Source organism: Spinacia oleracea, chromosome 2 (assembly GCF_020520425.1).
Source record: "Spinacia oleracea cultivar Varoflay chromosome 2, BTI_SOV_V1, whole genome shotgun sequence".
In the NCBI taxonomy this organism is placed as follows: domain Eukaryota; kingdom Viridiplantae; phylum Streptophyta; class Magnoliopsida; order Caryophyllales; family Amaranthaceae; genus Spinacia; species Spinacia oleracea.
Genome location: NC_079488.1, coordinates 104,694,945 through 104,722,357, shown reverse-complemented (window position 1 = coordinate 104,722,357; position 27,413 = coordinate 104,694,945). Strand labels below are relative to the sequence as shown.

Sequence of the window (27,413 nt, the reverse complement as noted above, 5' to 3'; positions counted from 1 at the left end):
ACCAGCATCTAGCACAGGTTAACCAGCCCAGCTCCGCAGGTCATCGCTTGAGCCACTCCCAAGCATTTTTGCAGTTGATGGGGCTCGAAATTGTGACCTCCAAGTCACAAGGTGAGTTCCCCACCAACTCTACCAACTTATGTTGGTTAACAGAAGCGTAGTTTTGATAACAAAAGCATTACATATGGGAGATTTGAATACGTAATTATCGTATATACTCCCTACGTCTCGAAATACTTGCACCGCTTTCCTTATAAAGTCGTCCCAGGTTACTTGTACCGTTTCTATAAATGGTACTCCGTAAAATTTTATTAATATTTCATAAACTACCTTTTCACATGTCACTTTGTGGTCCCATGCACCCTCCCCCCTACCCCTTACCCCCTTTAAAAAGTTGACACATATCCATATCTATATTAAAAAATACTCCACTATCAACTATCATCTAATTAAATAATAAGTCAATTACTTTGTATTAAACTCTGTATCGGTCAAATCGGTTCAAGTATTCCGGGATGGAGAGAGTAGTTGAGCATTTTACCACTTGATGAAAACTTCAATAGTATGGAAGGAAGCATGGTGGGCCGGTGGCTCGTTTTGTTCTATACTTTAGAGTTTTGTAGGAGCTTTTTTCCTCCTTGGTTGATTTGAATCGTTAGAAGAATGGGCTTTTGTCTTTATAAAGTAAGATGAGGTGACACAGGTGGTGGGCCCATTATTCAGAAGGATTTTGTCACTTTTTTTTAAAGGCCGAACTGATTAGTTTTTTTGGTTCTACTACGAGGAGTTCCCACCGCCTTAGGCGAGTGGAATAATCTCCCGCGGGAGTTTGCATGGGTATCTCGATGGGCAGCATCCCTCCCAGTTGAGATTTTTTTCCATTCCCAAGGCTCGAACCCGAGACCTTGGTTAAGGAGCAAGAGGCCCTTAACCACTCATGCCAACCTCAATTGGTAGGCCGAACTGATTAGTGGGCCTGGTGCATATTTGGTCCTTTCCAATATGCCACAACGTTTATATATTTATAATTAAATTTTTTGTAGAAGTGAGAAAAGTTACTACAAGTGCTATTACGGTATTACCATAAGAAAAGATAATGAATTGCAAATTTCTCGTTTGACTCTAGCATATGAAATGTGGATCTGAGTATTTCGAATGAACTAGAGTTGCACTCAAAAGACGAAATAAGATTCAACAGACATTTATATAGTGACAAGCCGATAAAGGAAGAAGCCGACTTATAATGTGAAACGTCCTCCTCCCTTTTTTTTACTGGACGCTCACATGTGATGCTTTTTTACAGCCCTAGGTCTTACTCCGTACCAACGAATATGTATCCATCTTAGTTCATCTTTTTTCCCTTACAATTTCTAACGTGATGACAATGATTGACATCTTAATGTTATTAGGTAAAGTGTCATAAGAATAAGAAGAAATTAAAACGTTCAAACAACTTGTCATAAATAATGTGTATAGGTGGTCATGATGAAGACTTTCAAATTTCAAAGTTTTGAACTTCAAATGAATAAAAACGACATGCAATTTTTAATGCAAAACAAATTCAATTTCTTTATATGTGAAGTTTATCATCATTTTAAGGCAAAATTTTCAAAATTATCTTATAAAATTGAGTCTTTGTAAAAAACTACCTCATAAAAAAATGTTGATTAACTACCTTGTAAAAGTTTTATGTTGTAACAAACTTCCTATTGTCAAATTTTGAATATTGATTCTAGATTACGAAATTGACTTTACTATGTGTATTGCACGTGGTATCTAACGGGCAAAGGCCGGGGTAAATAAATCACATGTAAGACACACATGGTAAAACCAATCCCATAATTTTGAGTCAACGTTCATAATTCGTAAAAGGTAGTATCTTACAACATAAATTTTTATAAAGTAGTTAATTACAACAATTTTTTTATTTATAAGGTAGTTTTTGACAAAAACTCAATTCTTATAAGGTAATTTAACAAATTTGCCTCATTTTAACACACTTATAAAATACAAACACGACTATACAAGATGTATGGCAAATTGAGGTATTAATTTAATTCTAAGTTGAAACATTACACTCAAAATCTTTACATTACGATTTGATAGAGAATATTAATATTTGTTGGTACAACTAAAACTAAAACTAAAACTAAAACTCCTACGTGTCTTTATTGTATTGGTCTTAAACATAAAACAACGTACGTAATTAATTATTCCCCTAAAAAATATCGTATCATAAAAAAAGACGTTTATAACGTCACGATAAATTACACTCAACAGTCAACAGGCAAACCTTTAGGAAACCTATTGTTATCAGTACAATAATTATAAACCATGTACTTTCTTTGCATCATTTTCATCCTCTTTATATCAGAAGATTTAAGTATTTGTTTTTTCCATTGATCTTTTTCTCCATTTGAATTAGAATTAAGACAATTAGTTGACCTCGTTGAGTGGGCCCACTTACAAGCTGTAATCCTGAAACCACCATAAGAAGCAATAAAAGGAGCTTGTTTCCAATTAGTCTTGACTCTCCCACCCATGGTTGCCCAATCATCTGCATTCCATAAACTTGCATATATCTTCATGGGCTTGCTTACAGGGTATGGTACTCCTATTGAACCTCTGTTCTTGAACTCTCTAATGGCCTGTCCATCTATTGAAAATCTGGCCCCACATAATTTTTTGATATAGTTAGTCATTCCGTTTTAAAATAATCGCAACATTGAAAATGTAACACTTTTAAAAGTTAAAATTATTTAAATAAACAAAAACTGAATAGTATACGTGAGGTTTTGTTCTTTTCACCTTATCTTTATTGCTTATTAGATTAAATCATTTAAAATTATTATTTAACTATTTATTTTATAAAATGTCTAATTGAAATATTTTTCCCTTAAAATTAATGCGTAATTAAAAAAAATCTTGGACTTGCTCATTTTTAGATGATGAATATGATAATTTGACCAAAATATTTTATAATCTTATACTAAATACATAGTACTACGTAGTTCATACAAAAGGAGAGAAAATAAAATAATAAAGAAAGTATATTATTTTTTAGGAAAGAGTTTTTTGACGGGAAAATTTTGCACTAGGAAATGACATGTGTGTCTGTTTCAATATATTGTAAATAGATCAGATTAGATCAGATCAGAAAAATCAAACTAAATCATAACAGATCAGACCGGACAAGAAAAAATAAAAAACACTCACATAAATCAATCAGACCAGAGAAAATAGATAAACCAAATCAAACCAGACCAGACCTGGATAATGATTGGGAGGGAGGATAACTGGATAACACAAAGAATGTTCGGAGTCTATAATATACTTACATAATGTTATGAGGATTCCATGTGATGGAATAAGTATGGAAATCAGTGGTTGGATCAAACCATAGTTTGAATTGTTGCTCTCTATTCCCTTTTCCTTGACTATATACGTTGGTGTGAATTGTATAGGGCTCACCCGTTACATTTCCTAAGAACTCGAAATCTATCTCGTCGTGAATAGGTCCATTTGATGCTAACTGCATGTACGAACCACGATCAATAATAATCTACAATTAGCTTGTACGTAGTAATAATCAAATTAGAAAAGGGAAATGTCGAGGTTAGAAATAAAAGCTTACAAAGAAAGTAGTGACGGTGCCAGCAGAGTTACGAGGAACAAGTTTGATCTTCATATCGAACCTCCCAAATAGATACCGGCTCTTGGACTCGAACCCAGAACCCGTATATTTGTCAAGTGAAAGGGTGAGTTGCTTCCCATCGTCAAGTATTTTGACACGGTCATGACCCCATGTTGCATGGAAGTTCTTCTTGAAGTTATCAGCGTGGGTAACTAAGGGAATGAGCCATAGCATTATTAGCGTAACCGTAATTAGCGGGGTAGAATTACAATTAGTAGAAAGAAATGCCATGGGATTAATGAAATGTTAATTAGTGGATAACAATTAAGTTGTTCAAGATGTTTAAAAGTAATGCTTGAAGGGTATTTATACCCTAAAAAGCCAATTTGTGGGGAAATTAAGGGCTTGATTAAGGAAGGTGGAAAGAAAGGTTCAGTTCTTGAGATGTACGTTTACAGTTGGTGCCTAAAAAAATGGTGTATTAATCAAGCTTTGGTTCCATTTTGAGTGTATTTGTAGTTTTTATTTTGGGTTTATGGTTGACTTTTCTGGCTTATAATGATACCTTAAAATGCAATAATTAATTACAACAAAAATCAGATTACACATTTAATATATTTTCAGGTGGAACTTCCCTTGAATGCTAGATTGCCCGATTCTGGAAGTTAGGTGATGTTTGGTTGCAAGTAAATAGAGGGCGAAGTGTGAGTTTCTAAGAATTATATATACATCAAGTTATTTGGTTGACATGAAATGTGTATGATAGGAGGAATTAGAACTTCATTGGGAAGTTGTAATTTCCATGGAACATGGAAAATAACTTACCTACCCTCCCCTACAGGAAGTTATAATTTAGGGCTTGTTTGGTTGACATGGGAATTTAATTCCTATAGTAAGTTGTAATTCAAGGGAAATTACTTCCGTTGTTAAATTCATGGGAATTTCTTTAATTTGTTTGGTCGACAACATGGGAATTAGAAATTCCCATGAATTTTGATTGACCAAAGGGAGCTAGGTAATTAACTTCCCATGTTTTATAGGAATTCCAACTTCCCATGTATTCCAACTTCCTCCATTTTTACTTTTTTATGTCAACTAAACAACTATACTATCTATAAATTCCCATAAATTTCCACTTCCCCCATTTTTAATCGTCAACCAAACAACCTATGGTAAGTATATGATTAAAACTTAGGATAATGTCAATACACACCACTCTAGTTATTACATGGAACAAACAAAGGTAGTGTGATAGTGTCCAGTCCACTTGACTGGAAACCCAAAGACTTTCCTCTTCTAAATATCTAAAACTCATCAATATACAATTTCTTAAGTGGTCAAATCTGGGCACCCTGAATTCTATTTTAAAACACATCAGTTCTGCCATTGATTAAACCTTTAGCTAACAATTACATTTTTCTTTATGGATATTTGATATTATATCTATCTGCCTAATTTCCCAATTTGTGACAGTTAGCAGTAATTTTGGACGTTTAATTAATGCCAAAATTACATGATCATCCTGTTTCTTTATGACTTCCCAGGTTTGTACGTCCGCACCTCACTCAGCGAGCTGCCACAGCATCACCCCTTCGGTTGTCCAGTAACTGATGGAACTTGGCACCCGACTTTGCGCTTTTCCCAAACATTTCAGCACCTTCATCTGAGTTTCTACCAACAGAACTCGAATTGTTGACCCTTGATAATAAGTTTTCGGTGCTGTCACTCGGATTACGTTTGGTATCAACATTAGCCAAGCCATTCTCATCTCCTTGTCCAGACTGCAAATTTTTCAATTTCCCCTGCATATGCGGTCACTTTATAAACCAACCAACCCAATGACTTAAATATAGGGGTGATAATTGATAAGTAGTAGTTAATAAATACCGTTAATGCAGCATTTTCAAGACGGAGTTTTTGCGAGTTCTCCACCAACAGATTGACTTCTGACTTTAGCGCCATGTTTTCAGCACTTAGGGATTCAACTCTTCTGGCGAGTTCCTCAGTCTCAGCCTGCGTTTTAATATGCAGAGAACAAAGTTAATGTTTAAGTCAAGCTCATGGTTGGTTTCATCTACAACAGGCAACTAAAAGTATCATATTACCTGTTTCCTCAACCTCGACCTTCTCGCAGATTCACGATTAGATTGTTTTCTCCTCTCCCGCTTCAACTCCCTCTCATTTTGTGTCTTGGTTATTAGAAGAAAGAAATCATTAGAAAAACAAATCACAAAACTCTGCTGATGCCCAAAAATAACTTGAAAACCCAAGAAAAAAAAAGCAACACAGATAACAGGTCCAATACCTGAACAGGCTGTGTCTGTAACCAGGCTTCAGAAGATACAACTCCATTAGGAGAAGATACAGGAGATGAATTCCCTTTCACAGTGACACCTGGGTTCCTCAGCTCCAATGTGGTGGCCACACCAGGTGAAACAACAGTTCCCATTACTTGACCTGCCACTGCATTTGCAGATGTGACGGGAATTCCCAACACCTTATCAGCAGGAGGAGGAAGAACAGCCTTGATCTCGGTTTTTTCAGCTTCAACTGTTGGTAAAATATTCAGAGATTGGTGTTAGATTTAAAGAAAAAAAGAAGATAATACTCACTCTTGCATTTCTTAACATGCCAACTGATACACTCTTTAATTGATTTATAAAGAAACTTGTGTGTCAAGGGAATGGAATACTTGAGTATATCATACCACTAATCGGGGTTCCTTCACGACTTCTCTTCCTTTTATTATCATCGGCCTGGCATAAGTGTATGAAATCAGAATTCAAGCAAATACAGAAATTCATGCATGTAAAGGGCATGAATAACCACAAGCAAGAACATGGCTAGGCTCCTTACATCTTCAGTGTAATTTCCATCACTTCCATTACTGGAACCCTCACTTTCAGCACTGTTAATCATGTACTCAAATATTAGTCCAATACCCCCATTTGCTCTCAAAAAAAGCAAAAAAAAAAACAAAAAAAACTCCAAAATCAACATCATTGCAAAAAAGAAAATTAGGCATAGCAAAATACCTTTGTGACAGCCTATTCTCAACATCACCCTCAGTCTTCTCGGTATTGCCATTCCCAATTGACATTGCAAGGCCATTAAACCCCTTCAACTTTTTTATGAAACCTTTGTCGGCATTTTTAGGTGATTTAGCAGGTGTGTCCATGCTCAAAGGAGTAGCGACCTGCGACATGTTGCTGTCAGAGCCATTTCATTTCATCATATCATTCATATGAAACACTGAAATCAGATATTTGAAACTTTAATTTCCATACCAATGGTTCACTCACAGCAGGGGGTGCGACCTCTTGACCATGTGCCTGAGAAGCCTACACACAGGAAAAGACAAACATGCCAACGTTAAGCCTCTATTTTCTTCTATGCTAGGGATGAACATGAAATTTATAAAACTAGAGGGGACCCTTACAAGAGGGATTGCAGGGTGCGCATAAACTCCTCCTGGTGCGTAAATTGCAGCATAAGGTGCCCCATATGGCGGTACCATAGGCTGGAAAATAGAAACATTTTTGTCAAAACATAAGAGAGGGGAAAAAAAGGACGAAGAAACAATTACAGACTACTGAATTACGGAGTAATACAAGGTGAATACACTGCATTACATATTTACATATGCTTATGATAGTTACCTGAGGAGGTCCCCACATATAAGGGGGAGGTGGGTGTCCAGGTGCAACAGCTGAGTTGAAATATGGTGGCAAAGCAACTCTGGGGCCATAATATGCCTAAAGAAATCAACAAACATTGTTAATAATTGTTTTAACTGTAAAAACAACATACAGTTTAATTTGAGAACAAGAAGTGGATTCAGGATATAGTTTTACAATGGAATCCAGCATTCATCCATGCAACAACTAACCTGCATGGCCGCCCAATCAGGATACATATGAACGCCATTGTGCTCCTGCGAAAACACAATATAGCCCAATAATCAAACATGAATGTCAAGTTTTGGTGAATTAAAGACGGACAAACTGATTGCAATTTTTGTCAAGTTCTTTTCATATTCCTGAAAATTTCCATGAAAAGAAAATATGAAACAAGATAGGGAAAAGATCATTCATCAGAAATTGTATGATCCCTGAATTCTCATCTTAGTATCTTACAGTTGCAGGTGGAGATGTTTTTTCTGACTTAGGAGACTTCACATCGTCACTGCTTCCCATAATTACTCACCAAAGCTAAATTCCCGCCTAATATCCGTTACAGAAGCTGATTATCTGAACCAAGTAAATTAATCAGTACCAAAGTTTGATCCATGAGTCCACAAACACTACAAGAAACCGCCGATTGTCTAAGACAGTCGGTAAAGTACTAATTACGAGACGGTCGGTAAAATTAGTCGGTAAAAGCATAAATTCTTGTAGTGAAAGTTCGCAACAATAAACATCAATGATCTCCTCCTCTCCTCTCCCAGAAAAATTTACAGCTTGAAAACAGAAGATGGCATATTAAGAAAGAGGTAGGTGCTAAACAATAAGCATGACTTCCTAAACAATTTAACATCTCCAACTCTCCAAGTGTAAATAGTTTGACTTTGGTTATGCTTTCTTCACAGCTCTACAGTAGGATCATATACCTCGAATTAAGGTGAAATGAGCACACCCAAAATTGGGGGATTTTGAGGATTTATGAAACTTGATCCAACACAATTCATAATTTCAAAGTGATTAACTAATATCCTTTTATCTGAGCTATGATCAAACCACGAACCGTTTTGCGAGTCGATCATCAGAGTTCATTTTAACACTAATAACTCTACAGATGATCCAATCAATTGGATAATTAAACTCCGATTATGAACTCGGATTATTCTAATCACTCTTGATTAAAAATTAACAATCCGTACGTTTCCATAGCTTGAATTACTAAGAGATTTGACAAAACCATGTTGAATTCTAACCCATAAGTCAGATGTTAAACTGAAAAGGTACAACCTTAATCTTTCGGATTAAATCCCCAGAAACAAAAACTAATTTCCATTAACGGTAACTGAAACATTGGAACTTTTATTGAAATTCAATTATTTTATTTTCAGATCATGTCATCATAAATGGGTTAGATCTACATGCAAATTTGTCTTAATTCTTGATTTATTTAGCTTAATTAATTTGGATCATATCACAGATTATTGTTTTACTCTCTTTTTTAAGGAAAAATAGAAAAGGAAATATAAAATAAAATCAAAGTAGAGGGTTATAATTGTCTTTACACAAGGTAAATGACCACACAAAAGTAATGAACCTTTGAAAAGCAGGAATGACACGGCAGTTACACCTCCACATTATAATGACTAACTTACCCTTTTCTTTTCTCCCCTTCCACACTTCATCACTACTTTGCTTTCGTATTTTTATATAGGTTTAAAAAAATAAAACAAATAAATAAATAAATAAAATAAAAATATGAACTTTGCTAATACGATAATTCAATTCATAAATACGACGTCGTCGTAAAATTAAGATCACTAAACAACGAATTTTGTAAGATAAACAGCAAAATTAGAAGTTTTTGTTAATTTAATTAGAAATTTAATAGAAAAAAAGAAAGCGTACCTTGAAATTAATGGTGATAAATAAGGAAATAATGAAGGTCTAAAAGCTCAGCATTGTGTAGAGGATTGGAAAGAGTATGGAGGAGAGAGAAAAGGGAGAGAGAAAAGGAAAAAGAGAGAGGTGAAGAGGACGGGAGAATGGGGGGAGTTGAGGGGGGAAGGAGAGAGAGAAAGAGAGATTATGGGGGGCGCCAAGCAAACATTCCACGTCATAATACACGTGTTACTACTAGTAGGTGTGCCAACAGTGAGGGCTACTTCCGTATTTTGTTACGGCGTCGTACTATACTACTCCCTCCGTCCCGGAATACTCGACCCGGTTTGACCGGCACAGAGTTTAAAGGACTTGAATTGACTTATTTAATTTAATAGGTAGTAGTTGATAGTGGGGTATTATTTTAATGTAGTTAGTGGAAAATGTGTGAAGGGGTGGAGTTGGGAGAGAGTAGGGGTTGAATTTTTAATTATTTTTTGTATGGAGTAGGGGGTAGGTGGGTTAATAGGGGTGGAGTGAGAAATAATATAATATTGTTAGAATATTTCCATTTTTAGAAACAGGTCAAGTATTAAGGGACGACCCGATAAGGAAAACAGGTCAAGTATTCCGGGATGGAGGGAGTATGATTCTATGAATAATCACCTTTTTTTTTCTTTTCTTTTTTTCATTTTTTGGGACCAGACAAGGATGTTTAATTCCAATATTGGGAGAACCTGGAATTAAGTTGTTAAGAGGTACACTAATCTCAAATAGGCAGGTTGATAATTTTCACCCAATTCGTATTTGGGTTTGTTGACTAGAATTACTTTATTGACCTTAAGAATAAAGATTAAGGGAGTTCGGATCCTCTAGAGTTTTAATATATGAACCATTAATTTTTCATTCAATGGTTGATATGGTGAAACTCTACCTTGTAGAGTTATTTTAGAACTTTAGAGGATCTAAAATCGGATGATTAAGGATAGGGTTTCAATTAGCTCGAGTTTTTGGGTTAACAAGTTACGAGCCTTGTTCTGTATTTTTGTCAATTTTAGTTTTGGTTTCTTTATTTTGAAAGTCGTGTAATTTACATTGATCAAGTCTAAAAAATAGTAATATCTATAATAAGCGTGTTGATTTTGAAAACTGACAACGAAAAATAGGAATATAATGGCTCGTTTGTTGTCATTGTCAGTTTTTTGATTTGTTAGTTCACAAATTCTTATTTACAATGGGTGTACAATAAATATTGTACACCGGAGTAAAAGTTAACTCAAAATGCTTAAAAGTTAAGCATATATATGTTAAAGTTATCTATTTTTCAGGGATAAATTTTTTCATTTTAGTAAAACTTATTTCTTCAAAATCACTAATAATGTATAAAATTAATTATTTAACCCTTTAAAGTATTTATCTATCAATTTTTTTTTTACTAATATAAAAGTTAATGAAAACTAGGTTAAAGTTACAAAAAAAAAGGGTTAAAGTTATATTGGTGTACAATAAATTTATTGTACACCTTGTGCGCACAAGACCTTTTGTTTTTAGTTTTGTAAGTCATATGATTTAGAATGAATCATTATCTAAAAGTTGGTCAAACTATACTAAACATGTTGATTTTGAAAACTAACAACAAGAAACGGGCTCGTTCAGTATCACTGCCAGTTTCCAGTCTTTAGTTTTTTTTGTTTTATGAGTCATATGATTTATGTTGGATCATGAATTAAAATATAATCACACTAATAGTAATCATGTTAATTTTGAAAACTGACAACAAAAAGCTAGAAACTATTATTTGTGGTTTTCATATTTTGGTTTAAAGTTTTATAAAAAAAAACATAAAACTAGAAACAAAAGACGATATCGAACGGCCCCTGATATTTTGGTTTTTAGTTTTATAAAAACAAATTGAAAAACTGAAAACGAAAAACAATAAGGAGTGCCAAACATGCCCTACTTTTTGTGGTTTCATATTCTTGTTTTTTGTTGTTTTAAAAACTGAAAACAAAAAAAAAATGGACCCCTAATTATAGAAACGCTAGTACGGGCGAATAAGTATCAATATAAGAATTTAAAACACATACTACCTCCGTTCCTAAAAGTTCTTTACGCTTTCCGTTTTAGTCCGTTCCTGAATGTTCTATACACTCCTACTTTATTCCATTTTTACTCTTATTTGGCCCACCATAACTTACCCACTCACAATACTTTAATATTAGTTTCCACCCACTCACATTGTTGGACAATTTATAGCCACTCATTTTCCATTTGTTACCCCAACATCACATGTTCACCAAAATTCCTTAATTACCGTGCAAATAGTAACCGTAAAGATCATTTAGGAACGGAGGTAGTAACAAACAAACAAACTCCAAATTATATCCACGACTCCTAATAAAATATAAAATACATCTTTTTTTGTGTGCATGTAAACTCCAAGAATTTTACTTTATGACCTTTAGAATAAGGATATGGTTTCAATTAAACTCGGGTTTTTGGGTTAACAAGTTATGAGCTTTGTTCGGTATCTCTATCATTTTATTTTATTTGTTTTTTTATTTATTTTGAAAGTCGTGTAATTTACATTGATCAAGTCTAAAAAATAGTCATATCTATAATAAGCGTGTTGATTTTGAAAACTGACAACGAAAAAAAAGAGTCTAATGGTTCGTTTGGTGTCATTGTCAGTTTTTAGTTTTGTAAGTCATACTCCCTCCGTATTTAATTAAGAGATACACTTGTACGGGCACGGGTATTAAGAAGAAGAATTGAATGAAATAAAATAATAAAACAAGTGGGGTTGGGTAAATATTTTAATAAATAAAACAATTGAATGATATTTTGGTTTTTAGTTTTGTAAAAAAACTGAAAACAAAAAACGATAAGGAGTACCAAACATGCCCTACTTTTGTGGTTTCATATTCTTGTGTTTAGTTTTTTGTTTCTTAAACTGAAAACTAAAAACAAAAAACAGGACTCCTAATTATAGAAACCCTAGTACGGGCGAATAAGTATCAATATAAGAATTTTAAATCACATAGCATGATAGCAAACAAACCCCAAATTATATCCAGGAATCCTAATAATAAATAAAATACATCCTTTTTTGTGTGCACCTAAACTCCAATCCTCAAGGGACTAGTCAAATCGTGTAGGACTCCTACAAAAGCATTAAAAATTACATAGTATGACTTTTCCTAACAGAGCTATGAATATGATTCTTTTTCCTCGTACAAGTTTTTAAGCTCGAACCATGATGTCGACTTTAAATTATGACCATATTCAAATCCACGTCAACGATTGTGTATCCATAATTGAGAGATATCTTAAGGTTTTCGGGGTTTTTGTATAGATTTTTATTTTATAGAAATATAGAATACATGTACTCATATCATCCCTAAATGGTTGCCTCGGTGCATTTTTAAGCGCTCATAAGTCGAAGACTAGATCCGCTTTTTTGTCAAATATATAGGAATAATATATTTTGTGGTGTTTTGTTAGATTCGTTACAATATACTTCCTCTGTTCTTGTTTAAATGACACAACTATTTAGTCACGTTTATCAATGCATGATTTCAAACATTAATATATTCAATTGGGAAAAATATAAAAAGTTGATATTTAAAAGATATTTATTGAGGCGAATCTAGCAAGACCCCATGTGACTATATTTTTTATTAAGTATAAATCACATAAGGAAGTCAAATGGTGTTGTGTGAATAGTGTCCAAAATCCATTTGTGTCATGTAAATAAGAACAAAGGAAATATATTTGTAGAATATCAACCTTTTAGATTTTTTTAACGCGTGTAAAATTGTGGATATTTACGTTTTAAGTCGCGTTATGAAGGTCGCGAAAAGTCCAATATAACAAATAAAAAGGGACAGGGACAGTCGGAGGTAGAGTTGGCAATTTCAACCGAATCCGGAGGCTATCCATAATCCATCCACCCGATCCTGATTATGTGGATGAAAATCCGATAATAAGCAGATGCTTGACGGACGATGGATGGATCGGGTGATGGGTGGGTCAGATACGGATGAAGGTGCATCCAACCCACCACCCCATCCATCAACCTATTACATTAGTTGTAAAATTTAATTTATCATCGTTTTAAAGAATTTTTTTTGTTCCCTTACTAGGATAACATACTAAAAATTATAAAGCTTTGTACGTAAAAGTAATGCTATGGTTTCCTCAAAAAGAAAATTAGTCATGTGTACTATATGTGAACTAATGATTCCTAATTGCAAAAATGGGTAAATTTGAGATGTTTTTATACGTTTTCAAATACTGCATATATTTCACCTGATTCACACGCTATCCACCCGAATCACCCACATATGATGGATGGATTGCATGTGGATAAAGCATTTAACGGGTGATGGTGGGTTGGATGACGAATGAAATGTCATGGATGGATGCGGGTTGAGTCTCACCCGATCCAAACCGATCCCTTGCCACCCCTAGTCGGGGGGATCAGTTTTGTACGGAGTACTCATTTTGTATTTGATTTGTGTTTAAAGTAGGGGGTTTGACGCCTGGATTAGCTAAAAACGCACACATCTATTACGTAAAAGTATGTGTTTACCCTTTCACCCCTCCCCTCGACATCCCCCATTAATGTGTTCATCCCCTCCCAAAATCCCGCCCACCACACAAAAGTTCCGACCACCCCACAAAAATTTTGGCGGGTAGAAAAATCCTGGCGCCGGTAGACCACTATGGTTGCTCTGTTTTCGCGACCTCCCCCTCACGGCTCGATTTTGTTGCTCTGACCCAACCTCATCTCCTCCACCGCACCCTGTTGTGTTATCCCCTACTGTGGCCTGCTCTATTCTCTCTTCTCCTCCATTGTTCCCCGTTGTGGCCTTCTTGGTTCTCTCACCGCATGTAGAAGTAATTAACGAGTTTTTTGAATTAAGGTCACCCACAGACAATCCCGGCGCCGGTAGACCACTATGGTTGCTCTGTTTTCGTGACCTCCCCCTCACGGCTCGATTTTGTTGCTCTGACCCAACCTCATCTCCTCCATCGCGCCCTGTTGTGTTATCCCCTACTGTGGCCTGCTCTATTCTCTCTTCTCCCCCATTGTTCCCCGTTGTGGCCTTCTTGGTTCTCTCACCGCAGGTAGAAGCAATTAACGAGTTTTTTGAATTAAGGTCACCCACAGACTTTGCGCCGGAGTCAGGGAAACTGCGCATGGGTTGTGTGCCGGTGACACGACGACCGCGCAGATGTTATGCGTTACCACCGTGTCCGCCGGCGCACAACCCATGCGCGACTGCCCAGACTCCCCTCGCAAATGATGTGCTCGGGAATGCAGCAACAGCAGCAGATAGTTTGATTTTATTTATTTATTTCTTTTAATTCCTGTTATTATTTTTTATTTTTGTGTTATAATTCTTTTAGTTTCTATTTTATTTTCTGTTATTATTATTGCTTCAGTTCCTGTTTAATTTTCTTTTATTATTGTTTGATTATTGGTTTTATTTGAAAAATATTTTGTTTAATTATTTTTTAATTATTGTTTAATATAATAATTTTGTTTTATTGTTAATAAATTTTAATAAATTTTCGGGCAGGTATATTTTTTTAAAAAAAAATTATCGCCAAAAGTTATGGTTGTCGAAGGGGAGGGGGAGGGGTTAAGCATGGGTGAAGAAAGGAAAGGAGGGGGTATCATTTTATAAGGTTAAAAATGTAGTTTCATGTTAAAAACGTTGGCGATTTTAATGTATGTAGGCGTCGAATAACGAACACTTAAAGTACTTCGTATAAAAACAAAACGAAAAACTTTTTCCTTCACTTTTTGTGTTACCCAATGAGCTGTACCAAAACAAAGCAACAAATTTCTCTCCTTTCTCTTCCTCATTCACCAACCCTAATTTTCTAAGCCCCCTTTTTTCTTGCTTTTTCTTAGTTTTTATTTCATGTTCGTAATAAAAACTTCATTTCTCTTTTTTTTGAGAGCCTTTTTATCTGTACCTATTTATTGGGTTTATCTCTCTACTTGTGAGAGTTTTGGGTCATGTTTTTAATTTCACAGGAAAAGTTGATTTATTGATGAAGATTCGTGCGGTGTTACAACAAATGTCATTCCTACGACTACAATAATTTGAATCGAATTTAATTCAATACCAAAGCTACAACAGATCGAAAGACCCCTCTTTGAAGGTTGTATCAAACAACGATGTAAAACAGGGTATTCATCATTGTTAAATCTAATCTACAACGATCGTGGTTTTGCCGGATTAGAATTTCGTTTGATCCAAATTATTTTGTATTTGTTTGTTCTGATTTCCATTGTAAATGTCGTATGACTATTTTATTAATGAACTAATTTTGACCTTTAAAAATAAAAAAAAAATAAAAAAAAAAAGAACCCGAAGCCCTAGTGTATGGGTTGGATGAGTTGGCCTTATGGTGGGGCCAAGTGTTGGCTTGAAATTCGGGAAGGAGTATTTGTTTATTCGTGAGCACGTTAACCGTACACGTGTTGGCTTATAAGTTGACATACGCGTCCATCATCTTGGTATTTGTGGGAAGTTAGTGATGGTGAGGGGCCAACGCAACAAAGTCCACCCATGCACCCATGTCATGTGGCTTACTTGGAATTTTGTCTCTTATTTTCCTTTTTGCAATTATTATTTTTATTTCTAAAATAATAAGGAGAAAAAGGAGAGATTTAACTATATTGGATTGGGTCCTTTGACATCCGGGATTGGCCACTTTACCAAACGGCTTCCCTTGGCTTTATATGCGTTTCCTTGGTTTGATAATGAATACTACTTGCGTCTTGTAAAAATATTCGGTTTTTTCATGAAATGCCCCCGAGGTTTGCAAAAATGCATCAAATACACCCGCGCGTTTCAAATTACATAATATACCCTTATTTAAACTTATTTGCACCAAATGCCCCTAGAATTAACGGAAGTCTAACTCCGTTAACATTAACTCTTAATTAATCTAACTAATCCTAATTTAACCCTAAATAACTACTGATTAGCCTAATTAATCCTAATTAACACTTAATGAATCCTAATTAACTCTAACTCTCCTCTCACCCTCCTGTTAATCTCACCTCTCCTTTTTTTTGGGTATCAAAATGGTGATTCCAACCACAATTTTTTCTTTCTTAAACTTCCCATTTTCATCAAACATCAATTGTAACTCAAACCCCCAAATATTCAAACCCAGATTTTCGAGTGAATTAAAATCAAACCCCCAAATATTCAAACCCAGATTTTCGATTGAATTGAAATCGTGAATTGAAGTTTGATGAAGAAGGGGAAGTTTAAGACGATGACGAATGGTGATGATGATACTGCAGCAGCGGAGAAGCAGCAGACGAGGGAAAGGGTCAGGCTGCGGCCTGCGACAACGGCTCCTTCTCTCACTTTTCTTCCTTTCTCTCTCGTTATCTTTCACTGCTTTCTTTGCAGCCTTAATTGAATCAATTTCTGGGTTTTAAGCCTCCAATTCTTCGATTTCAGCCATACCTAAGTAAACAAACAAGAATGCAAAATTGAATTGAAAAATCAAACAAGAATGCAAAAATAATCCCGGGTTATAATTGAATTAGCGGTTTCTTCATCTGAATAAATCAGATTAAGTCGACCCTCTATCCACAATTCTAATTTGCATACCCAATTCGAATCCTCTTCTCCTTCCACAACAAGCATCTTCATCAACAAACGAAAGGTCAGACATTTGGTTTATACCAGATTCAATCATCTTCAATAACACACAAAATGTCAGATTATCAATCTTTCAACAATGAAATTTCTCCTCGCAAGTTGTCAATTGCAATATTCAATGATACCAATAACTTAATTTCTAAAAATGGAAATAATAATAAAGTGGATGCAGATTAAAGAGATCGAGAGAGCTTGACACTTACTATTTTTCTGTAAAAAATAAATGATAATCTACAACTTCAAATATGGCAGAAGAAGAGAGGAGAGAGAAAAAGAAGAAGAGAGAAAGGATGGCAAAGAGGGCAAAGACATGTCGAATAACAGGGGAGGAGAGGAGAGAAATGATTTTTTTTAAAATAGTTAAATGTAGAATATTGGATGAGTAAGGGTAAAAAGGTAAAATAACAGTAACGGAGCATTAACGGCCGTTAAGTCTAAGGGTATTTTGTGCACTTTAAGTTTAAATAGGGGTATATTATGTAATTTGAAACGCGCGGGTGTATTTGGTGCATTTTCGCAAACCTCGGGGGCATTTCATGAAAAAACCGAAAAATATTTAGATAGATTAAAATAAATATATAAAAAGATGTGATGATGTAAAAAATTAAATAAAGGAAGATAAAGTTAGTGAAAAATTATAAATATTGTAGGGTAAGAAAAGCAAAATATTAAATTTTCATGTCCTAAAGTAGAATAGAGTAAAGTATAAAAAACATTATGAAACCGACTAAAATAAAAAGTGTAAATATATCATTTTAAAACAGAGGCGATACCACTAGTCTTTCTATAACTAATTACCATTTGCCACTAGTTCTTACAGTTTACTAGCACTAGGTTTTCTTTACCGGTTGCAAATGAGTAACATAACAACCATTTAAAAACTTGTAGTTTTGATTTACACGTCCACATACCACGTACTCACAATATCAGCTACCATTCACACCCATCTTAAAATAGGCACTTCTTATAAATTACGGAGTAAATTGCCATATTGTTTAGTTTACAATGAACTGGATAAATAGCAATCAGGAATAAATCACTGTCTTTGTGTATATCAGTTCAAGTCGTCTCAAACAAACACCCAAAACAAAATCATTGTTGTTATACTTTTTTCGTTCATTTTTACTCGCAACATTTGTCACTTTTACGCATGTAAATATACAACTTTGATCATTAATGTCTTTGATTCTCTTTAAGCAAAATTTACAAAAAGTTAATATTTTAAAAATACACATTAATGAATCTAACAAGATTATTATGGATCTTAATTATATTGTTTGTGGCTTTTCCACCTGGTAAATATTTCCGAGCAGCAGTCGATGCCAGATCGGACGGCAGCCACGTCTCCGTGAATCGTACGACCACACAACTCGGCAAAATCCAGAGCGGTGGATGAATTACCGTGAAAATGCCGCGTCATGCGGTCAGTTGCCCCACGTGGAAGGTAAGTGGTGTGGTGACCACCGCAATAACGTATGTACGGAATATTAAATTTGTATCATCTGTACCAATTGGGAATATGTGGGACCCACATCTGACGCATGTTTCACACACCCACCAATCACCACTTACATCGGACGGGAATGCTCCAGACCACGTCTGCTCACTCTACTTATTTCTATTTCAGGCATTTTTGCGTTGCCTTTTTATTTCACAAAACCAACTGTTTGTTCTCGACAAGAAAATTACTCCGTAATATCAGATTAGTACTCCGTATTAAAAACTTGTGTAAAATTAAAGCTGGTAACGGTTGGGTTGGAACGAAATCAGATCGATTTATTTATAAATGGATTGTGTTCGCAATATATTGCATAATCACGTGCCCCTTTTCGCTCAATTGACTTGCAGCATATAGCTACTACTTCCGTATTTATTTAAGAGATACACCTGACTGGGTACGGGTATTAAGAAGAAGAATTGAATGAAATAAAGTACTTTCTCCATCCCAAAATTATAGTTATGTTTTCCAAATCGGGCGTCCCAAAATTATAGTCATGTTTCTAATTTTGGTTATTAAGGTTCCCACTTTCTTATGTACTACTCCGTATATTAATTAAACATTGAAAACCCCACCCATGTAATATACTCCACTTTCCTATGTACTATATTCTCTTTTCAATGTACTTTATTCCATCTTTCCATCCAACCCAATCATCATTTGTACTCCCTACGAACGTAAATGTTTTTCCCGTTTGTCACTTTACGCGGTTATTGAGGAAAAAGAAACATTGTAAATTAACTTTTATTAATATAGTTTTATGGGGAATTGTTGCTTTTTTATTCCATTTTCACAAAAAAAAACAAAGTTGTTGAGCCAATAGAATTTAAAGAATAAAAATGTCAACTCATTAATCCATTCAAACTTAAACCAACCAATGAGATTACAAGGTTTTTTATTGATAAACCCATAGAATTACAAAGTTAAAATTACAAGGAAGAGATTAAAAATGAAAGAAAATAAATGGGAAGATCATTTTGAGACACCTTAAAAAGGAAATGGGGAAAACATTTAGTTTCGGAGGGAGTACTTTATTCTACTTTTCCATATACTATATTCTATTTTTCTTAAAACCCGTATTTTTTGTTAAACAGTACTATAAATATGGGACGTATGGAGTAATAAAACAAGTGAGATTGAGTAGATATTTTAATAAGTAAAACAAGTGGGGACCATGTCACTTTAAGGGGTGGGGGTGGGGTGTAGTTATGAAATTATTTGTTTAATAGGGTTGTGAGACATATAATATATTAGACTAGTCTTATATGCACGCGATGCGTGCGAGATTATACACAAACTAAAATTATAGATCTTATATGCACGCGATGCATGCGAAATTATACACAAACTAAAATTATAGATGGATATATTGTCACAAACCAGACCAAATTACATATTTCATGGCGATTTTCCTTAAAATAAGAAATGAACAAAATTTACTCAAATTCAGTACTAAAAAGTAAAAAACAACTAAAACAGTTCAAAATTTGCATATATTACTTCATTTCTTCTTTAGTAGATATTTTTTCCCAAATTGTTCTTTTTTTTGACGGGAAAGAGTTTTTGGGTTTATCATTCATTTAGAGAGTTGTCCAAAATTACAAAAGGAAGAGCATCTGTTGGGCATTCTTCTAGCCACACTTTCACCTCTGCAGTGGAGAGTGAGAGTTTTGCTATTGAATGGGCCACGCAATTACATTTCCTACGAACAAAATGAAAAGAAATGGAGTTAAATTGTGTTGCTATTGCTACTATAACATCAGCCAGAACCTGGGTGTAGGTTCTTTCTCTCATTTGACCCTGCAACATCTTAGCCAGCGTTTGGCAGTCTGTTTCCACCATCACGTTCCTGTAGCCTGCTTCATAGGCATAACTGATGCCAAACCTTACTGCTTCTGCTTCCGCCATAGGAGCTGGCACTGCATTTCTCAATTCTTTTTGTCCCTGCCATTACCACATCGCCTGTATGGTCCCGTACAACCATCCCAAACCCCGTTGTTTCACTTGCTGTTGCTGCATCCGTGTTGATCTTGAAGGTCCCCTGTGGAGGGGCATCCCATCGTTGTGTATCAGCAGCTTGGGTAGTGATTTCCCCGTCCCTTAATTTCGCTGCTTCAAACCCCCCCTAAGAGGTTTGTGGTTCTGTTGCAAATTAGCACAGGGTCCATCCTTTTTCCTTCGAACAGCCACAGATTCTTCTCCTTTGATGCATATCCACTTTTGATCGAACTTGGAAAAAATCAAATAATCAGAAATAATCCCAAAAAATTCAGAAAAATTAAATCAACATCTAAATGAACCTCATAATACAGAACACCAAACTGCTTGATCAAATCAAACCCGGAATATGTATTCGCCAATTTCAATCAACCAACTCAAGTATAAATTCAAATCTCTATTAAATAAGTGAAGAGATTGTTTCGTTTCTCCAATGGATCAAATTACAAAAAATAAAGCTAACAATATTAAGCACAAAATTCGTAGAACTCAGGCTTATAAACCTTAAATGCCAGAATGAAAGGAAAACAGTAAAAGAAACCACACATAGTTTTTCATAAATGCAAAGTACATATAGTAATACTCCATAATTTTTGTACACGTCCTACTTTCTTGAACACACTCTCTCTCTCCTCTCCCTCCCCATCCCACATAAGAGCAGAAACACACTGCAAACACGAAGAAGGTGCCTGAAACAACCACACTCCAAGAGTAATAGAACCAGCCTGTAAGTAGAGGAGCCATAGCGGCAGCCTGTAGAGAAAGCAGCAGCAATAACAATCAGAAGCATAGCTCTCCAAACCCCCTGCATACATATTAGTTCATATTTAGATAAATTGTTTTATCCAGATCCAATTTCATTTTCCAAACCCTCAGAGATAATCAGATGTTATTAACATGAGTAAAATATAAAATAAATCCAATCCAATGAAACCACCCACAAACTATGTTTGATTAATAAGAAGTCAGAGGGGTGATTACCCAAAAACAAAATAAATGCACGGGCTATAGTATTGGCTTTAGTAGCAAGATTGAAATTAAGAAAGATAGTAAAGCCTAAACTTCAGGTATCATTTGTAAAATCTGAGCTTCCAAGGCACCAAATTAATAACCTTTTGACCCTAGCACATTATCTAAGAGCGCTAGTAGCCAAAAAATCACCATGACAGTTCACCACTATTAAAGAATCAATGGCACGTAAGAGTGCTTTGTATCAAAACTATAATTTAGACACACCAAATCAAATTTAGATACTGGCTTGGTTCGAAATAACTAATCATTTGTATCAAAACTGTAATTTAGACACACCAAATCAAATTTTACTGAAATACAAAGAAAATACAACAGAGGTTCGTGTCACACTCCAAGTCTCCAAACTTATCCAAATAGGGATTATAAAAAACCAAATTGAAGCAAGAAGTGACCCAAACTGACCCGACAATAATAAAAAAAACTCATTTACAACAAATTTGAATGTGAAAAGATCCAAATAAGGCCAATGTGACTCCAAAATATACTCAAATAATTTTTCAGAACCCCTCTCTGCAAACAATCTTTTCCTTCAAAACCCCATAACATAAACATCAAACACTAACCGATAACTAACATATAAAGAAAAATACAGAATTGTACAAAATCAAAAAAATTAAGAAATTAAATAAAAAATGAATGCAGTACCTTGAGAAAGCCATTGTTCACGGCGAGCATCAAGCTTACACTGCTTCAAATTCACCGACCTATTCGCCTGTTAAATCAAAAAACTCAATTGACTGACCAAGATCAAACAAATTACATGCAACTGAAAACAAAAATCGAAAAATAAAAATTCAAATTGGAGAGTTTCTTGCCGAAATCCTAAAAATTACCCAAATCTTAAAAAATTTAGCTAAGCAACCTAAATATTGAGAAAGAGAGTGATTCTGGAACTCGATTTCTTCCCCAAATCTTAAAAAATTGAAATCGAAAGAACTGAGAATTGAAAGAAATTGAGTGAGTTACCTGGGAGAGAGAAAGAGAGCGCGCGCGAGTGAATTTGCAATTCGATTTTCTGGGAAAAAGTTTGATGCTGAAATTCGAAGGATGCCCATTTCAGATCTTTAGATTGGGAATTGGAGAACACGGAAGAAGACGATGTACATGGAATTGGACGCCCTTTTCATCGTTGACGGGGGCGACACCACCTCGGTTTCGATTTCTCATTCCCCATTTTGTGAGAGAGGGTTTATGAGGAGAGAGAAAGAGACTGGAATTAATTTCTGAGAGAGGTATGAGGAGCGTTTCTTTTCCTTTTTTAATGAAAGGATTGAGGAAGGAGAGGATTTGAGGAAGATGAAGAAGATCGAAGGAGAGAGAAAACGGGAGGAATACGGGGAGGAAGGCCTGAATCAATGTAACGCTCCTCAGTTTTCTCTCTCAATGTAACGCATCGCGTGAATAACTGGTTAACGGGGGAGGGTGTAATTGTATTTTGGCAAGTGGACACGAAAAGTTAATTTACTACAATACCCTCAGCTCTTGGCTGATAGAATAGAGATAGATTATTTAATTAGATGGTGGGATTGATAAGTTACTAAAAAAGCAAGTGTATCTCTTAAATAAATATGGCCGGAAAATACAAGTGTATCCCTTAAATAAATGCAGAGGGAGTAACACTATAATCATGCTCTAGATTAAAATATTCAATTAGTGTAGGTAGCACCTATGAAAAAGTTTTGTTTCAAAGGATGAGAACTCATTTTTTCATGAGCGATTACGTTTATAAGGCTATATATGAAGGAAATAATGCCCTTGGTCCAAGTATGCATTCTATGTTAAGTCTAATAAATGCGGTTCAGTATTAATTAACAAGTTAATAATTCAGTGAGATCAAGTGAGCTGAATGCCTAGCTAGAGGCCGCTTCAGTTCAAGTGGAATTAATGATATTAATCCACAGCTTACTCTTGACTGAACCCGTAGGGTCACACAAATAGTACGTAAACGGATCAAGTATTTAATGGCATTAAATACTCCATCTATGAATATTCGGAACCGACGGATCTTGGTTTCAGTGGGAGCTAAGATCGTCACAGGCAAGAAATGAATACTCCGGAAACGATGATATTGCCGGAAACGGAAATATGGATCGTATCGGAAAAATAAATATTATCCAAGTCGTAGATGTTGCCGGAAACGGAAACATGGTACGTATCGGAAAATATTATCGGAAATGGAAATATTGCCAGAATCGGAAATATTGCCGGAAACGGAAATATTGTCGGAATCGGAAATATTACCGGAATCGGAAAATAATTCCGGAAACGGAAATATTAAATATTTGTTCGAAACGGAAATTAATTCCGGAATCGGAAATATTAAATATTCACTACTACAAAAGTTAGAATAAGTGACACTGGATAGAGAACGCTTAAGTGTGGTAGGCGTTTCTCAGGAGAATATAGAACGCCTTTCCCTGATAACTGTTCCGTGGAAAAAGAATATAGAGCGCTTGCCTTACTTAACAGTTTCGTATTTTTTACCACGATAAAAAAAAATTAAAATAAATAAATACATATATACGACTCATAACATATAAAGCGGTAATGATATATGCGTACTATCAACCTTGACGGCAGAATGAAATTAAAACCAAATCTAATTAACTGAACAAAAATTTAAATTTTAGGGTTAACCCAAAACCAAATACAAATGAAACTCTAATCAGTAAAACTCAACTACTCGTATTACTAGTGTTTCACAGAATATAAACCCCAAAATCCATCTCCCGCAAAACCAAATCCCAAAACCGCGCACCACTACCCGTTCTCCCTCGCTGTGCCGTTGTACTGTCGTACTGCAATACCGCCGCCGCTCCTTTTCAACATCCGGTGAACGCCGATCGACTCCCCACCACTCTAAATTTCAAGGTTGGTATCCTTAATTTTGTTCTGCATATTTATCCTTCAACTAATAACCCTAGGGATTATGAATATTGTTAATTATCAAATTACAATGTCAAAGTATGGAATTTTATATGTGGAAGAAACTTTCATTCAAGTTTTAGATCGAATCATTGATGCTTGATTAATAATTAAGCCGAACAATTCATGATTTTTTACCGAATGAATCTGATAAACTAAGTCCTTTAAACTGATTTAGTTTTAAGTTTATATGATTTAAGTCGAGTTATATTGAAATTCCCAGTTAAAGAAAGAAAGAGGAGGAGGGGGAAATACTTTTTAAGAATAAATTTTATATTAGATCAGATGATTTGTTTATCTGAAGTTTTAGGCATTAACGAAGAAATTTGTGTAATTCTAGCAACATATTACGAAAATTAGTTTGTGTAGATGATGATGATGATGAAAGCTTGTCATTTTCCCATAACTATGCTTATAGATGAAACTGTAGCCTTGAGGTTCACAAGGGATTTTGAATCTGCATTTTTCATTTTACAAACTCCTGTCAAATTAGTTCTGTAAACCTAAAGGTGGGATTTCTTTGTCTTTTGTTTTCATCTGTTTCAATTAAGGCACCTAGTTGTTTTCATCTGTTTCAATTAAGACACCTGGTTATTATACAAAATGTGTTAGGGGGGAAAGTAACCAGTTTGGTTGATGAAAGGGAATGCACGTATCCAATCCTCATAACCCTTTTTCTGCCCTTGCCTTGAGTTGAGGTGGTCTGTTATAAAGGTGGTTGTCTTGTTGAGGTTAATATGATGTTTACAAATTACAATGTTGGTTGCTCCCAGGTTCTAATACTGCAATGTGCTAGGATCATTGTAATTTGCATTCTTGCTATTTACAGTGATGAGAATAATGTGCTCGGAGAGAACATTGCTGGTCCAGAGAAGAAAAACGCAGATGTTTCCGAGGAGACGAAGCATTTAGTAGCATATCATGGTGGGTTAAGATAAAATGATCAAGCCTAGTAAACTTCTCGCCTGATAGTGCTAACCTATAGGTTGTAACTGTTTTAAGCTTTCCTTTTTGTGTAGAGGCCGGCCATGCCTTAGTGGGCGCTCTCATGCCTGAATATGATCGTGTGCCCAAAATTTCAATCTGATTTTTCTTTCTTAAATTTACAGCAAGTGATATTTTCTGCTGATAAAACAAAACTCGCATTGGTAAATCACGACCTCCTTTGTTTTTTGCGCTTCTCCAATGGTTAGTTGCCTTAAATTTTCTATTATTGTGAATTATTTGGGTTCAGGTTAACATTTACAAATAACAGATAAGTTATGGTAAATTCATGTTATGATTATTGTACTTATTCAAGTTGTGCTTTGAGATGTCTTTGGAGGCATGGTTGCCTGTAGTGGACTAATACGAGTACTTGCTATGTTCTTTCTGGTGATTAGATTATATCCTAGCAATCAATCATTGTAGTCTTGTTCTTTTTGTAAAGAGTTCTTTGCTTGAACAAAATTGTGATGGTCCTTTCTCTTTTAGTTTTTACTTTCTCCTCTATAAGTAGATGTTTTTAACTTACAGTATATTTGATATCTTTTTACCTTCTATAATGGTTCAGGTCAACGATACAGTTGGAACCCTAGCTAGAGGTAGGTACCATAAAGATGTAATTGCTGCTGTTATATTGGGTACTGGAATAAACGCAGCTTATGTCGAACGTGCTAGTGAAATTCACAAGTGGCATATTGGCATGGTCCTTTTCCCAAATCAGGGGAGATGGTGAGTCTTTTCTGCTATCCTTGATTCTTTGTTTCCCCCTCAACGTTCCAAATTTATCCTCTTCTTTTTCTGTCCTCTTTATTTCTCTCGTGACCCTCAAATCTGCGTATTCCTTTTATCTTACAAACTCTAAACAATATCCACATATTGTGACAGATATTTGAGAAAATGATATCAGGAATGTACTTGGGTGAGATTGTGCGAAGAGTCTTGTATAGGATGGCAGATGAGGCCAGCCTTTTTGGTGATACAGTCCCATCAAAATTGAAAACTCCATTCATCTTAAGGTGCATTTTCTATCTTATGTTAGGTTTAGTAATTACTAATTAGTATATTTGATATCCTTTTTGACGATGATCTAGTGTGACTTAAGCTAGCTCAAGGAGATGGTTAATTACCTCAGTTCAGTCCTGCAGACGAACTGCCAAGCTAGTCTACCACCAGTAGACAATTGCACCGATATTGTCCCTACTGTTGCTGTAGAAGTTGATGTTGCTGCAGAAGTTGTTCTTGCTTCAGAAGCTGCTATTGTTGCTGCTACACCATCCCCAGTTGCTGCTGCTATACAATCCCCAATACGTTGTTGCTGCTACCATTCTACCAAAGCTCTTCCGCTACAATTTTTTTATTTTTTTTTTATTGATATTGGATTTTGTTTTTGCCGTACTTGTGTAGATCATTTATATTTTGTCAATGAATAATAGGATCTTGTTATTGAATGAACAATATTATTTTATTATTGAATGAAATTATTTTCAGAAAGATCTCGTGGATATCATTTCTATTTTATCTATTAAGATTTGGTTTACATATAGGACCTAGAATCGTAATATCCTATTTTAGGGACGCGTGTGCAACTATAATATATAAAAAAGGGTAGAATATAGAACGGTTGTGTAAGGAAACTGCTTTCTATTTTTATATTAAACAGGAAGTATATAATACGCACGCAAGGTGTTATGTATCTCAATATTTAACAGGAAGAATAGAGGACGGTTATGTACGGAAGGCGCGCATTATTATAGAGTATAAGAGACGGCTATGTACGTTAACCGTTCTATATTTCTTCTTTATTTTCTGATTTTAGGAAGGGAATAGAGGACGCTTATCTCTTATCACTGTACTTTATGACTAGCTATATAAAACGCTTCTTTTACCCGTTTTATAAACTTTATAGCGCGTTAAGTTGGAGAACGCCTCTAAGGCGTCCTATAAAGTGTATTTCAACAGTACTCTATGCCCTTTTTTGTATTAGTGATTGTTCGTATCGGAAATGAATTCCGGAATCGGAAAATTTAATCGGAAGCGCATCGTACGAATAAGCATCGGACGAGGCCTGCCGGACGAGGCCC

General features: G+C 35.2%; 2 protein-coding genes and 1 long non-coding RNA gene across 4 annotated transcripts; 1 reads left to right on the top strand and 2 right to left on the bottom strand.

Annotated features, from left to right (window-relative positions):
* Positions 1 to 2,127: 2,127 nt before the first annotated feature.
* LOC110788757 (xyloglucan endotransglucosylase protein 7-like) lies at positions 2,128 to 4,652 on the bottom strand. The gene is made up of 3 exons (XM_021993403.2): positions 3,635 to 4,652; positions 3,339 to 3,532; positions 2,128 to 2,667 (listed from the first exon to the last, which is right to left on the bottom strand). The coding sequence occupies exons 1-3, from the start codon at positions 3,923 to 3,925 to the stop codon at positions 2,274 to 2,276; spliced, it is 879 nt and encodes a 292-aa protein (XP_021849095.2). The 5' UTR covers positions 3,926 to 4,652; the 3' UTR covers positions 2,128 to 2,273.
* A 136-nt stretch (positions 4,653 to 4,788) lies between these two features.
* LOC110790332 (common plant regulatory factor 1) lies at positions 4,789 to 9,378 on the bottom strand. Its single transcript, XM_021995116.2, has 13 exons — positions 9,220 to 9,378; positions 7,771 to 7,884; positions 7,524 to 7,568; positions 7,294 to 7,389; positions 7,074 to 7,154; positions 6,922 to 6,975; positions 6,670 to 6,830; positions 6,491 to 6,542; positions 6,342 to 6,390; positions 5,940 to 6,184; positions 5,740 to 5,823; positions 5,522 to 5,647; positions 4,789 to 5,436 (listed from the first exon to the last, which is right to left on the bottom strand). The coding sequence occupies exons 2-13, from the start codon at positions 7,828 to 7,830 to the stop codon at positions 5,200 to 5,202; spliced, it is 1,290 nt and encodes a 429-aa protein (XP_021850808.1). The 5' UTR covers positions 7,831 to 7,884; positions 9,220 to 9,378; the 3' UTR covers positions 4,789 to 5,199.
* Positions 9,379 to 23,793: 14,415 nt separating this feature from the next.
* On the top strand, positions 23,794 to 26,689 carry LOC130467150 (uncharacterized). Of its 2 annotated transcripts, none has more exons than XR_008927310.1 (3): positions 23,794 to 26,061; positions 26,218 to 26,348; positions 26,435 to 26,689. It is a non-coding gene; the product is annotated as an uncharacterized lncRNA (long non-coding RNA). The 2 variants fall into 2 exon arrangements; XR_008927309.1 differs by having other exon boundaries at positions 26,424 to 26,689.
* Positions 26,690 to 27,413: the final 724 nt, after the last annotated feature.

What these genes read in the sequence shown, in the direction of transcription:
- LOC110788757 (XM_021993403.2), bottom strand. Translation starts at nt 3,925, where the DNA reads ATGGCATTTCTTTCTACTAATTGTAATTCTACCCCGCTAATTACGGTT. An exon ending in GCACCGTCACTACTTTCTTT is followed by an intron (nt 3,533 to 3,634) that starts GTAAGCTTTTAT and finishes TCGTACATGCAG; the next exon opens with TTAGCATCAAATGGACCTAT. An exon ending in TGGAATCCTCATAACATTAT is followed by an intron (nt 2,668 to 3,338) that starts GTAAGTATATTA and finishes ATGTGGGGCCAG; the next exon opens with ATTTTCAATAGATGGACAGG.
- LOC110790332 (XM_021995116.2), bottom strand. Translation starts at nt 7,830, where the DNA reads ATGGGAAGCAGTGACGATGTGAAGTCTCCTAAGTCAGAAAAAACATCT. An exon ending in GAGAATAGGCTGTCACAAAG is followed by an intron (nt 6,543 to 6,669) that starts GTATTTTGCTAT and finishes CATGATTAACAG; the next exon opens with TGCTGAAAGTGAGGGTTCCA. An exon ending in ATGGAAATTACACTGAAGAT is followed by an intron (nt 6,391 to 6,490) that starts GTAAGGAGCCTA and finishes CACTTATGCCAG; the next exon opens with GCCGATGATAATAAAAGGAA.